We start from the raw sequence: 14,853 nt of genomic DNA, 5'->3' as shown, positions 1-14,853 counted from the left end.
GCATTAATTATTAGTTAACAGTATTAGAAATGAGAATAAATGAACGAAATAATCAACTTTATTATAATATAATACTTAATTCAATATCAAACTATGGTATAAAATTTTGTATTAATTGAAATGGCATCTAGTACCGGACATGGTTATACTAGGTCCCCTAACACCGAATAACTTCAAAATAATTTACAATGATCACAAATGTAATCATCAGAGCACTCTGGGATATCAGCACATGCCTCGTGAGTCCATTCCTGACAGTTAGAGCATTAAATCCAATCTTCTTCATTACTCTCTAGGCAAACTACAGGTAGTGTCTTTGTTTGTATTTTTAGGTGTTAGCGCTCTAGTTTTTTTTATCTTCTCTCGATTCGTCATTTTAAATTTATTTCTTAAGTTTTTTTTCTGTTCTTTAGCTTTCTTTTCATTTTCTTTTTCTTCAAGCAATAATTTATAAGGAGACGAAGTGAGAATTTCACTTTTTTCTGATTTTCTCTTCCTTGATTCTGATCGCTTCTTTGCAGCATCAGGTAATGGGGACAATTTCAAAATATTTTGATAAATATCTGTAGTAAAGTTAGTAGACGGTTGGACATCTAATGCCTCTTGAGCCATTTCACTTGGAACATCTTTTGGGACATTAGATTCTGGAGCCGTCCTGTTGTTTCTATCTTGTTGACTTCTTGTTTCTACTAATGGAATATTCGTCACATCACATGGTAAATAGTCAATGTCAGAAAATATGTTCTTATCAAAGGGATAAATCCCTGTGCATTTAAAACCAGACACTGCTATGTCCAGTCGAGCCACTTTAGTAAATGCTTCTCCAACAAGGCCCGCAATGTCATAGTCTGTTATTCGTGTTCCTGCGTTTGCTCTTATCCACATATCACATCGCTCGTGATAAACATTTTTAAACGGCTTCATAAAAATTCTGTCGAGTGGCTGGAGTTTATGGGTTGTGTGTGGTGGTGAACTGATTAAATGAATCTTATGTTCTCTACAAAAATTTATGACATCCAAAGTTTTGTGGCTACAATGGCCATCTAGAAGGATGAGAACAGGAGATTCTTTTGAAGGACGTGCAAATTTTATAAAATACCGCAAGTATTGAAGGAAAAAGTCGCTATTCATCCAACCCTTTGATTGTGCAATACCTTCACTCTGTGCTGGAGCATTTATCATGAGGCGATTATTCATTTTCTGTCTTGGGAAAACGAAAAACGGTGGAATGAAGTATCCGTTGGGACTCATGCAAAAAAAGAATGGTGATATTTTTGCCCCTTTCAGCTGAAGTTAGTTTTCCCACTTGGCGCACAGACTTCATAGCCAAGACTTTCTGGTGTTTATGAACGCAGCTGACCCCTGTTTCGTCGCAATTATATATGTTAGAAGGAGGGAAATTGAACTGGTTTATGAGCTTTTCAAGATTGTTGTAAAACAGTTCTACTTGCGGCTTATTAAACCCCACAGCTCGCATCAAGCTCGTAGATTCTGGTGTTCTTAGCGATAAGTCTGGATGTCTAGCCATGAAATCATAATAAAAATGTTTACCAGCTATTCCTTTCTCAGTGTTAAAGTGGTGAGTAAGCTTCAGATTTACAGCTAAGCCAACTTTAAAAATTCTTTTCTCGTCAATGGTAAACATCGATTAGTTAAATCTTTGGGTGTAGTTCCGAAAAGTACTCACCCCCGATTTTTTTTAAACTCAGTATTTTTACGTATTTTGATGCGCTGATTACGAATATCATAGTGAAAATTGGCGACTATTTGATTTTCATGGTGAAAACCATGAAAAACTCATAAACATTATAGTTTTTTACGCTTATCTGAGTAAATTCGGAAAATCATGATAAATGTTTTAGACAAAAGTTTTAAATCTCACAGAGATAAATATTTTATGTCCTATTCATTTTTACCGTACGAGTGATAGTTTTCGACAAAAACGATAGACTCTAAATCTTATATCTGTCCTCTCATCTAAGCATGTACTTTGCAGTACATATACGATTCCACATGGGTTTGTAACTTTCCACGCAAACCTATTTGTCTAGTTTTTAGGTAGTGGAGCCCCCCGCAGGGGGAACCCACTGTTTCCACGCATATACTTTTCCACGCGAAGCGAGGTTCCACATGGGTTTGCAACTTTCCACGCAAAGCGAGGTTCCACGCAAACCTATTTGTCTAGTTTTTTGGTAGTGGAGCCCCCCGCAGGGGGGCGGAACCCACTGTTTCCACGCATACACTTTTCCACGCGAAGCGAGGTTCCACATGAGTTTGCAACTTTCCACGCAAACCTATTTGTCTAGTTTTTTGGTAGTGGAGCTCCCCGCAGGGGAATGGAACCCATTGTTTCCACGCATACACTTTTCCACGCGAAGCGAGGTTCCACATGGGTTTGCAACGTAGATCCGTTTATTCAATTACTTGCAAATATTAGGATTTTCTATTCTAGCAGTAGCACTTCCGTTTGTGAGAGGCAAGGGGACTCACAGTAAAAAACACCTCGGTTTGTGAGAGGCGAGGGGACTCACGGTAAAAAAGCACCCCGGTTTGTGAGAGGCGAGGGGACTCACAGTAAAAAAAAGCACCCCGGTTTGTGAGAGGCGAGGACACTTACAGTAAAAAAAAAGCACCCCGGGTTATGAGAGGCGAGGGGACTCACAGTAAAAAAGCACCCCGGTTTGTGAGAGGTGAGGGGACTCACAGTTAAAAAGCACTCTAAAGTTAGGATTTTTGTGTTAACGCTGTTACTGTCTTTACTTCATTTCCTCGAAAACTATTATTCGTACGGTGAAAATGTATAAAACCTAAAATATTTATCTCTGTGAGATCTAAAACTTTTGTCTAAAACATTTATCATGATTTTTCGTATTTACTGAGATAAACGTAAAAAACTATAATTTTTATGGGTTTTTTATGGTTTTTACCATGAAAATCAAGTAGTCGCCAATTTTCACTATAATATTCGTAATCAGCGCGTCAAATTACGTAAGAATACTGAGTTTCAAAAAAATTGGAGGTGAGTACTTTTCGGAACTTTATCCCTTTTAAATCAATAATTTTAAATCAGAAATAGATTTCGGTTAGGGGTTAGGTTAAGTTAGGTTAGGTTAGGTTAGGTTATATATTCCACGGAAGGGGAGCTCCCGTAGGAAGGGGGGGGGGGTAAGCGGAATCTACTGTGTCCACACATGTACTTTGCAAAACGAAATAAAGTTCACTCCACGCTTAATCTTGATTCTTTAGGATTGTGTAATGCATATATGTAGTATTTCTGATAGTGTTTGCTAATCCAAACCTATTTCTGATTCAAAATTATGTAAAATTGTAAAAATACAGACTTTGGTTCGCATTGAAAGTAGGGGAGTTTGAGATTTTTCCCAAAAACAACATATTATTTGCCCGGCTTAAAAACATCATATAAATAAATAATTAATTGTACACTAGAAAGGAAGCTTTATGTAAATTTTGAAACAAATCGTAGGTGATAATGTTAAAATAGAAATTAACCAAAAAGTCTTCTACTATAAACAATTACAAACAAATTTGAATAGAAATCTGATGCCATTTGAACTTTAAAAGTATTGTTTTGACCTGACGTAAAAAACCAATAAAAAATAAAATTTTTTAATTTTTTAAATATTTTAACATAAAATTAATAGGTTCCTGCTTTGTTTCTATATGTACTTTAATTTTAGAACAGCATTTATTATTCTATTCAATCAATAAAATGAATAGTGTGCGAAAAAAAATTATCATTTTGGTTGATAAAACAGATGACTTTAGGATCCCTTTAAATTCATATTTTTACAAAATAAGATTTTTATGTGTTACAAAACTATTATTTTTTAAAATTTCAAAATTTATATTCTAAAAATACAAATTTAAATCATTTAAAAATAAATTCTTTATTTTCATTAAACAGAAGCAAATTCATCAGAGAATCTATTATTGAAATAAAATAGTAATTTATAATTTATTGTATTCATTGTATACCTAACCTAACCTAACTAACCTAAGTAGTTTTCAACCTTTTTGGCCCATTCACCGCTTTCACCATTCATCAGAATGTAATCCTGCCTATATATTGACTTAAAAGTAATATGCATATAAAATTTACAATATTTTATTTGTTCTATATTAATACATATACTTTTACATTATTATTATAGTCAATTTTATTTTAATAAACAAAAAATTCAATAGAATGCCAGGATATTGTAAATTAGTTTAAAGTTATACAGATGAAGATTACAATTAATAAGAAACCTGATTGTTTTTTCTTTGCCAATTCTTGAATACGCGGACGGATGTTAAAAGGAGTTTGAAAAGGCACAAAGCTCATTTTCAGCTTCCAATCTATTTACTTCGTTTTTATTTACAACAGAATTGAAAATTTAAGATTGTTTCATGGTTTCATTTCCCCCCTGAAATTCTAAAATTTCTCCCAGGGAGAGAAATCCCTAGTTGAGAACTTCTATTGTATACATTTGTAATATGTGTATGATATTATGCTTCATACAGGGTATTCAAAAAAGATGGAGACCCCTGAATAACTCTGAAAATATGCAAGATAGAAAAAAAAATGTTTCAAACAAAAGTTGCAGGATTACAAGTGATGCATTATATAGCAATACCAATATGATCTTACACAGCGTTGTCAAGGTTATGTAAAGAACAACTTGAAATTTGTAAACGGAAATCCCAATTTTTTATTGCACATTCTTGTAGATTATCTTGAAAGCTTTTCAAAACATTATAATAAAGTATTTTTTCATTTAGTACTTTTTGAGTAATGAGGCTTGAAAGTTACAGTATCGCTAGCATTAGCATTACTCAAGCTGTACCGCATGGAGATTTCATAGTCGGATTTACACCTGGAGACACACACACACACACACACTTTTCAAGCCTTATAACTCAAAGAATATTGAATAAAAAAATACTTTATTATAGTGTTTTGAAAAACTCTCGAGATGAGTTACAAGAATGTGCAATAAAAGGAACCCCAATAAAAATTGGGGGTTTCTATTTAAAAATTTCAAGGTGATCTTTCCGTGACCTTGACAATTGTTGCTGTTCAAGGTCATACTGGTATTGCTATGTAATGCGTTACTTGAAACCCTGCAATTTTTGTCTGAAACATTTTTTTCTATTTTGCATATCTTTTTGGAGTTATTCAGGGTTCTCCACCTTTTTTGAACACCCTGTATGTATAAATATTCGCGCAAATAAATCAATAAAAATATATCACAGACATGGTCATGAGGACATAGTGAAACATATACAATCGATTCCTTTGAATCCATCACCGGAAGTGTTTGGTCTCCATGTAAATGCGGGCATAACTCGCAATCTTGAACTCACGGCGAATTTATTTGATTCTATGACATTAATACGGAGTGCCGTAATCGTGGGCGATGCCATAAAGCAAGATGAAATTTTATTGCAAATGAAAAAGGATATATACGAAAGAATACCGGAGTTATTTGATATTGAAGAAGCGCAAAAGCGTTATCCAATCACGTACATAGAATCGATGAATACGGTATTAGTACAAGAATTAGAGAGATATAATGATCTTTTGGCAGAAATACGGAATAGCCTGACGACGTTCGAGAAAGCAGTAAAAGGACTGGTAGTGATGACACCATTGTTAGAGGTATGTTCTATTTACAAATATACAATTGAGTCACTGAGAAATATTTATAAATAAAATTTGGAAAAGATGGAATTTAAAATTTTAAGTAAGTAAAATCTCTTATGGAACATGGTAGTTTCATACCAAGTTATAGCAATAGCGATATCGTTTACTTACAAGGCGAATTGATGGAGAATATCTTAAATTATCGACCAGTTAACTAATATAATAGCCAATTGAGTAGTTAATAGACTTAATTAATAGCTTGAGTTTTAGTCATATTATAAAAATATTTTTATTTTTATTTTACGTACTCTATAAAGATATCAACAGTAGGAATACTGCCGGTTCTAACTCTGGTCCTCTGAGGGGGGCGCGGGGCGGGGGGGTTCTCTGTGGCGAGGGGGTCTGACGTCACGCGGGGCGGGGGGGATCTCGGTGGCGAGGGGGATGACGTCACGCGGGGCGGGGGCGCTTATCGCTGTGTGGGAGACGCTTATCGTGTATTGTTTTTCATAAACAAAACAGCGTATTGTATTACTTTGAATTATCTAACATGTTTTATTATAAACAAAACACCACAAAGTGAGCGCCGATATTCGGCCGCCCTCGCGGTACTTCCCCTCCACTCCCCCATAAGGCGACGCGCTTTGGCGGTACTTCCTCCCTCCCCCTCCCATGCCCATAAGGCTGCGACGTTTCTTCCTCAATGTTTAGGAAGAATTCTTTTGCGATAATTTTGCCGACATTCGGCGGCCCTCGTGGTACCTCCCCCCCCCTCCTCCATCTGAGGGGATCTTGCTAATCGCAATGAACACGTCGGGACACGTGTTTTTTTCGCGGTAAAAGACCGTGTTGCATTACGCGCCGATATTCGGCAGTCTTTGCGGTACCTTACCCCTCCCCCTAAGCGGGATTCTTTCTCATTGTTTAGGGAGCGCCGATGTCCGGACGATTAAATTTTTATAAACAGAAATGAGCGCCGATGCTCGGCCGCTTTGTGTCAAAAGCGATAACGCGATGAAGGGAGATCACCTTTCTGATATGTAATTAAACAATCCGTTAATCATGAAGAGGGGAAGAAATGATTAGACGAAATATAATAAGAACTGCTGCCACTTCAAATCATAGTACGTAATTTGCAAGCGCACAGATACGTCGGTCGAAAAAAGAATAGCGGGTGCAAGTGCTCTATAGAACGTGATTTTAAAGTGTGGAAAAATGGAAAACATCGAGCAGACTGAACGCGACCTGTTGGAGCGGTCCCATCAAATCGCCACCTTGGGCGAGTATTTTGAATGGGCGCTGCGCTGCGAGGAATTTATCAAACTGCTCGAAGAAAACAGCCGTGTCAAGCGTCCGCGACTCTCGATTGGATATAGACAATCTTTGGTTGCTAGAATCGCGCGACTCGAGGGTGCAAAAACTCGATTGCAGAGACAGTTTATATCCAGTGGTGATAATTACAGTGGCGACAATAACGCGGGAAGACTCGTTTGGCGAGAAATCGATAACGCGTTTGAAAATCATATACTGACCGGTGCGGTGATTAACGCAGACTATATCGAACCGCGACAAATTTTGGAAGATGCTAGTAGTGTAGTACTCGAGCAAGTACAAGACGTTATAAAAATACACAACTGTGTAAAAGTAAATACTGTGTTCAACGGTGAGTTTGTGACAGGTGATAAGCGCGCCAACAAAAGTATTAACACAAGAAATTATGAACTTTTTCGCACATCCGATTTATGCGAGTGGTATGAGCGGCATGTCATCGAAACCACATTGACGTCTCTCGAAGAGTTTCAGGAACGTGATAGCGGATGGGCATTGTCACGAATCCTCGATCTTACGGTCAACGTCAACAAGTGCAATCCTATGCGCGCGGGATGCCATATTAAATTACCGCGAGAAATTATGACGAATAGAGCGGTAATTAATGTGCGATCAACGGATAATGCATGTTTCGCGTGGTCAGTGATGGCCGCTCTGTACCCCGCTGAAAGAAATGTGGAACGAGAATTTTCATATCCGCACTATACGACGGTGTTAAATTTACAAAACATTGAGTTTCCGATGACGTTGAATCAAATAAAAAAGTTTGAACATATAAACAATATCTCAATCAACGTATACGGCATCGAGAGGAAGAAGGAACTATCAATTCTTCCGATACGACTCGCCGATCGAAAAAGAGAAAAACATGTAAATTTGCTGTACGTGGAGGAGGAGGACGACAACGTTGGACATTTCGCATACATAAAAAATCTGTCTCGCCTCGTAAGCTCGCAACTGAGCAAACATTACCACAAGAAATATATCTGCGATCGGTATGTATATTTATTGCAAATTATATAATTGTAAATAAAATTGTAAATAAAATTGTAAATAAAATTGTAATTTTTTTTTCTTTCACAGATGCTTGCATTATTTCGGATCAGAGGACAAGTTGCAGGCACATACGGTAGACTGTGGAGAAATGAACGACTGCGCTATCCGGTTACCAAGCGATAAAGATAAGTGGCTCGGCTTCGACAACTACAACAGAAAAGAGCGGCTTCCATTCATGGTGTATGCCGACTTGGAGTGTGTGCTGAGGAAGACATCGGAACACGTGTCATACGATCAACATCACGAGGTATTTAGCGTTAGGTACTATGTGCAATGCTCGTACGATGAAACATTATCCGCATACCGATCTTATCGCGGTGCCGATTGTGTCGCGTGGTTCGCCAACAAACTCGAGGAATTAGCGCATCGCATAAAGGGTATTTTGTCTGATAATGTCCCCATGATAAATTTAACATCAGACGAGTGGGAAAAATTTCATAGCGCCACGCAATGTCACATTTGCGAAAAACCGTTTGCGCCGGATGATACACGCATACGCGATCATTGTCATCTGACCGGGCGATGCAGGGGTCCCGCGCACTCAAACTGTAATATAAATTACAAAGACTCTTATGTCATTCCTGTAGTTTTCCATAATCTATCCGGCTATGACGCACATTTTATCATAAAAGAAATAGCTACCGCGTATGAAGGACGCGTAGATGTGCTTCCAATAACAAAAGAAAAATACATTTCATTTACAAAGACTGTCAATAGTACCGACGACGACGGCAAAGATCGGAAAGCTTGCATAAAATTACGATTCATCGATTCATACAAATTTCTCAGTGCTAGTCTTGACAAATTAGCATCTTTTCTCGAGAAGGATAAGTTAAAAATTTTACGTTTCAATTTTTCTGCATTATCCGCTCACAATTTTGAATTATTAACGCGAAAAGGTGTGTTTCCGTACGAGTACATTGACTGCGTGGACAGGCTGCAGGACACGCGTTTACCACCACGCGAATCGTTTTACAGTTCTTTAACCGGTGACACTGTATCCGAGAGCGATTACGCACACGCTGAGAACGTCTGGAATCAATTCTCCCTTCGAACTCTAGGCGAATATAGTGATCTGTATTTAAAAACTGATGTCTTGTTATTAGCAGATATTTTTGAAAACTTTCGCGACACTTGCATTGCGAGTTACGGACTCGACCCTGCGTATTATTATACTCTTCCCGGGTATACATGGGACGCCATGTTAAAACATACAAATATTACGTTTGAATTGCTTACCGATATCGACATCGGTTATGTTTATCGAACGGGGTATACGCGGTGGTCTAAGTTAATGTTCCAACAGATACGCGCATGCTAATAACAAGTACATGCAGTCATACGACTCATCGAAACCATCGTCATACCTTATGTATTTCGATGTAAATAATTTGTACGGATGGGCAATGTGTCAACCATTGCCTTATGCCGATTTTCGATGGGTCGAAGACGTTTCAAACTTTGACGTTAGCGCGATCGCTCCGGATTCGGTCACAGGTTATATTCTCGAAGTCGATCTAGAGTACCCGCAAAGTAAACACAACACGCACATTGACCTACCGTTCTGTCCGACGCGCGACAAGTCGCCCGGCAAGCGGGAAGATAAGCTTCTCGCAACGCTATATGACAAGAAGCGTTACGTCATACACTACCGCAACCTGCAGCAGTGCACACGTCACGGTCTTCGTATCGTAAAGATACACCGTATACTACAATTCGCTCAATCCGCATGGCTCCGCGATTACATCAAACTCAATACGAAATTTAGAACACAAGCGAAAAATGATTTTGAGAAAAATTTGTACAAACTGATGAACAACGCGGTATTCGCGAAACTATGGAAAACGTTCGAAATCATGTGGATGTAAAATTATTGACAAAGTGGGACGGACGATACGGTGCGGAAGCGATGATCGCGAAACCAAATTTCCATAGCAGGAGCGTCTTTGCGGAAAACCTAATCGCCGTCGAAATACGTAAACTAGAAGTAAAATTTAACAAACCAATCTATGTTGGTATGTGTATACTCGATATATCGAAAGTGTGTCTGTATGAATTTCACTACGAGTACATGTCACCGCTCTATCGTGAAAGATGCCGGATAATGTACACCGACACCGACAGTTTAATATATCACATCGAGTGCGACGATGTGTACGAGAATATGAAACGTGAAATCGCTAGATTCGATACGAGCGATTATCCAGTTGACAATGCGTACGGTATAGCGCATGCAAACAAAAAGGTGCCAGGCTTGATGAAGGATGAGAACAACGGCGCGATAATGACCGAATTCGTCGGACTTAGAGCAAAAATGTACGCGGTGAGGGTGGATGACAAAAAGGACACTAAAAAAGCAAAAGGTGTCAAAAGTAACGTTGTAGCGCGTAGTATAACATTCGACGATTATACATGGTGCCTGAATGACGAGATTGAAATGACATGTCAGCAGTCATGTATTAAATCGAAATTGCATGAAGTGTATACCATCCGCGAGACAAAAATTGCTTTAAGTCCGTACGACGATAAGCGGTATATTATACCTGATAAGGTATATTATACCTGATTCGACTGACACATTGCCATGGGGACATTACCAGATACCCTTATAAAATATAATAATATAATGTGTGTGTGTGATATATTGTTATGTAACATGTGTAATATATTGTAACGATTAAAGGAAAGGATGTATTAATAAAGATTTTGTATTTCATATATTTCATGTATATTTCATATATTTTATACGTTGTACACATTATATTTTTCTTAAAATAAATACAGTCTATATGAATTAAATCACATTGTCCTTATGTATCCAAGAATTGTGTGAATTGTCAAATCCCAGTCATTTCACTTAAACCTCGTCCCCCTCCTGCGCAGTACTTTCTTCACAAGATACACGTCCGGATAATTCGCGCGATGCAACTCATACTCGTAAAACGCTCCAGCGACAGATGTTTTGCGATAGTCCTCGAGTAGATAGCTTAAAGGATTAGTACGCTGCACTTTAACAATCTTAAAAACCTCCGTCGTCCAATTTGGCGTGTAACCCTTCTCGAAAAGTTTCTTGTACTTGCTAACGCGTACCGAGTCACCTACTTTGAATTTCGCCGGAGCGGCAATTTTATGTTACTATAGACCGTTTTTAAAAGTTTATCAGCGATCGCGGGGGTGACGTCGGCGGGTCGCATGCCGATTGTTCGGTGCTTGCGCGCGTTGTAATCCGATACGAGTCGCGGCAACGCGTCGATCCACTTGTAAGTTCCATTCAGCGTAAACATCTTCCACATGTCGTTCTTCAGCGTACGATTGAATCGCTCAACGACCGATGCCTTCATTACCGAATATGTAGAATAATGATTGATGTCATGTTTCCGCATAAGCCGTTGCACGTCAGCGTTGTAAAATTCCTTCCCCATATCAGTTTGCATGTTTTTCGGGCATCTCTTGCTATCTCGAATTATTTCGGCGATAGTATCAGCCGTCTCGCTTCCGTTTTTACTCTTGAGTGGTACTGCCCACGCGTACTTGCTCAACACATCGATGACAGTGAGTATGTAGTGATAACCTTTGTTGAAACGAGAGTACGGACGCATCTCGACGATGTCAGCTTGCCACAGATCATCATATCCTCGCACTATGACATGTCTTCGGGGAAAATTTTTTCTCGCCGGCGCGTGCAGTTCGTTCACCAACTGCCGTCTTTCTAAACTATGTTGTTTCATCGCTTCGTCGGTTTTTCCCGATCGTCGTTTGCTGCTGTTTGTTTTATCGCTCATTTCCGTTACTGAGCCGTTCGTAGCCGTTCTTGAGCCGTTTGTAGTCGTTCTTGACCTGTTCTTGACCCGTTCTTGAGCCGTTCGCAGCCGTTCGTAGTCGTTCTTGACCCGTTCTTGAGCCATTCGTAGCCGTTCCTGACTCGTTCTTGAGCCGTTCATAGTCGTTCTTGACCCGTTCGCAGCCTTGTTCACAGTCGTTTCTAACTCGTTCGTAGCCGTTCCTGACCCGTTCGCAACCGTTCCTGACCCGTTCGCAGCCGTTCCTGAGTTGGTAGTAGCCTTGTATGTACCCTTTAATGACTTGTTCGTAGCCTCGTTCGCAGCCCTGCTTGAGTTGTTCGTACCCTCGTTCGCAGCTGTTGCTAGGCCGTTCACTACCACTGCCATTCATTGTAGTTAGATAACAGTTCGATAATCCTTCGTAGCTGTTCGATAATTGTTCGTAGCCGTTCGATAACCCTTCGTAGATGTTTGATAACCGTTCGATAGTCGCTCCTAACCCGTTCACTGCTGCTCATTCAGGTTGATAGTCGTTTTTGAGTTAGCGTTAGCCGCGCGTTGAAGTTCGTTTATCGCAGTCTGTACTGCTCGCACGTCCTTCTCGAACGAAGTCAGCTTCTCGAACGAAGTCAGCTTCTCATCTGATTCTTTCTGTTGTTTCATCAATCTTTTAACACATGATTCCACATACAGTTTGTTGACTGCATCAGTGTCAGCTTCAGGTTGCGCTACACGACGAATATTGCGCGATCTTGCATCATAGTCTGTAGCGACACAACACAGAGCGTTTCCGCGCACTAACTTCTCACCAATCTATCCCAATGATCGCTTGTGCCAGTTGCAACATTTCTCCGTTCGAATAATCCAAATTTGTTGATAGGCATTTTTCGATGCGAATGACGCCGATCGACTGATTAGTTTTGCCGAGACCCCGTTTAATTTATAATAATGCCTGCTTCGCGAAGTTCCTCGATGATCGACAGGATCTCGTTGTCGTGAGCGTTGTGGCCAGCTCGGCGCGAAGCATCGAGCAATCGTACCCGATCCACTAGCTCGTTGGGGTCGTCCCAGTGCACGTAATCGATTTTATTGTCGGTTAGCGTCATCGCTTGAGGCATGAATACACTCTTTCCAGATTTTTTTTTTCAATTGACATCAACGGTGCGATTATTTGTTTGTATTTGTATCCCCTGTTGCTCCATAATTGACCTTGCGCTTCATATTTGCGTTTATGCGCGTTCGTCGCCAATAATATGCTCTTGTATTTTTGCATATCGTCTTCCGTGTAAATAACGTCATCGGGAATCCTCTTGAAGACTAGCTCGTATAATCCAGGTGTACCAATGTACTTTACTTTGTCTATAATTATAGAATCATATTTATCCATGTCGAATCGTTACCGAGCAACATTCCATCCTTGTCGAAATAGACACCATATACGTGATCGATCTCGTTTTTTTATCGCCACCGAGGAGAGCGCCCATGTATTATTGTCCCAGTGGTCCGAAGTACTCTCGCAACATTTCTTGACCTTCCAACGTTTGTAACGTGTTTCGAACGTATGTTTCAAGTGAATTGCTTGTGGTTTCGAAAACATTTTCGTTTGCGAGTGATTCGGGTATTGTAAATGGTATGATTCTCGTTGTCGCGGACTGTGTAGAGGTGGACGGTGTAGAGCTTATCGGTGGTTCATCCAGTAAAAATCCGTCCGATGTACGTGGCGTCGATGAGCGATTTGTGTTTGGTCGTTTTCTCTTTTTCGGTGTCGCATCTTCTTCCTCCTCCTCGTACCGCTTAACAGCGGGTAACGTTTTAATTTTCACGTCAGCTTTACTCTCAGGTTCGTTATTCACTGCGATCAAGCTCGCGTTGTCGACAATCTTTTGTAGTGGTTCGATAATAGGTTTAAAGTGAGTCTTGACTGCGATATCGTCATCGATCTTACCAGTCTTCAAAGCACGATGTTTCTTACGGATCGATTCGCTCGTTTTCACAATTTCCTTCGCAATCTTTTCACGCTCGCGAATGTTATCAGCCATGTCTGCAGAGTGCTCGCGTTTCACTCTTCGCGACAGAATATCGGCAGCGACTAATCGTTTTGCGGTACCGCAAACTCGTTAAATCCTTTTCTGTATTGCCCGTTTGTAAGCAAGCTGTCCTTGTCTATCACTAGGAATCCATACTTTTGTTGCCAACAAATACGACATAATTTACTGAAATCTTCGTACGACATGTCGGTATTCACATGATCGTTGTACACGTGTTTCAAGTTGGTACCGTCCTGTTTAAACAAGATCAGTAAGTTCGCGGTGTCGCGTATAAGATGTTTTGGTATTCTCGCGTACATCTGACAGAGATAGAAGCAATCAACGTTCGAGTGGCGTTCCATTGAAAAGTACTCTCTTATCGTATCTTGCTTATCACACGCCATGTCATCAAAGATGAAAATCGAGTTTGGACATGCCTCGCTCGGTGGAATGACGTCACTGTTATTGGAGAATGTAAAGTAGCCGATTTCTTCGATCGACGTCAACAAATTCTCTAGATACCGATATTTCGGCTGTTGCAGTGACTTTGAGTACACGTACACGTTTTCGAAGCAAACACCGTGCGGGCTTTCTATCAAACTAATCAAGACGTTAGTTTTACCGCAATTCGAGGAGCCGCATACGATCGCGCGTATAGTAGTCGGCAACATCGTACCATGTCTGCGCATCTCCGCGTTGTCCCCCACCGAGCGTAATCTGTCGTCGCAATTCGTCACGCGTATCATCAAAGGTTGTCGCACGAATCTCATTTTCCCACTCCCCTATTGAATCGAACGCTTGCCTATTTAAAGCTGCGCGGAACCACGAATCGCTCAGTAACGAAAAAATGTTTGTTCTGCTAACAAGTGCCTCCGATATTCACGGTTTAAGCGCCGAACAGCTGCAATTTGTGCCAAAAGCAGTTTTACTGCAATGTGAAAATCACATCCACTATGTGTGGGACAAGCTTCCGGAACACATAAAGGCGGATCCAGAGATTCAGGCCTGTCGC

At 40.0% G+C, this 14,853-nt stretch overlaps 1 protein-coding gene across 1 annotated transcript in view; it reads left to right on the top strand.

Moving 5' to 3' along the window:
• The window catches only part of LOC145946704 (dynein axonemal heavy chain 7-like), a 200,218-nt gene that overhangs the window by 134,413 nt on the left and 50,952 nt on the right, over positions 1-14,853 (top strand). The window contains exon 15 of the mRNA XM_083056463.1: positions 5,257-5,662. Within this exon, the coding sequence (XP_082912589.1) occupies positions 5,257-5,662 (406 nt within the window). The remainder of the gene's footprint in view (positions 1-5,256; positions 5,663-14,853) is intronic.

The sequence above is a fragment of the Prenolepis imparis genome, unplaced genomic scaffold (genome assembly GCF_030444845.1).
Source record: "Prenolepis imparis isolate NDT839.2.m4 unplaced genomic scaffold, iyPreImpa1.0 SCAF_18, whole genome shotgun sequence".
In the NCBI taxonomy this organism is placed as follows: domain Eukaryota; kingdom Metazoa; phylum Arthropoda; class Insecta; order Hymenoptera; family Formicidae; genus Prenolepis; species Prenolepis imparis.
This window is presented reverse-complemented; position numbering and strand designations above follow the sequence as displayed.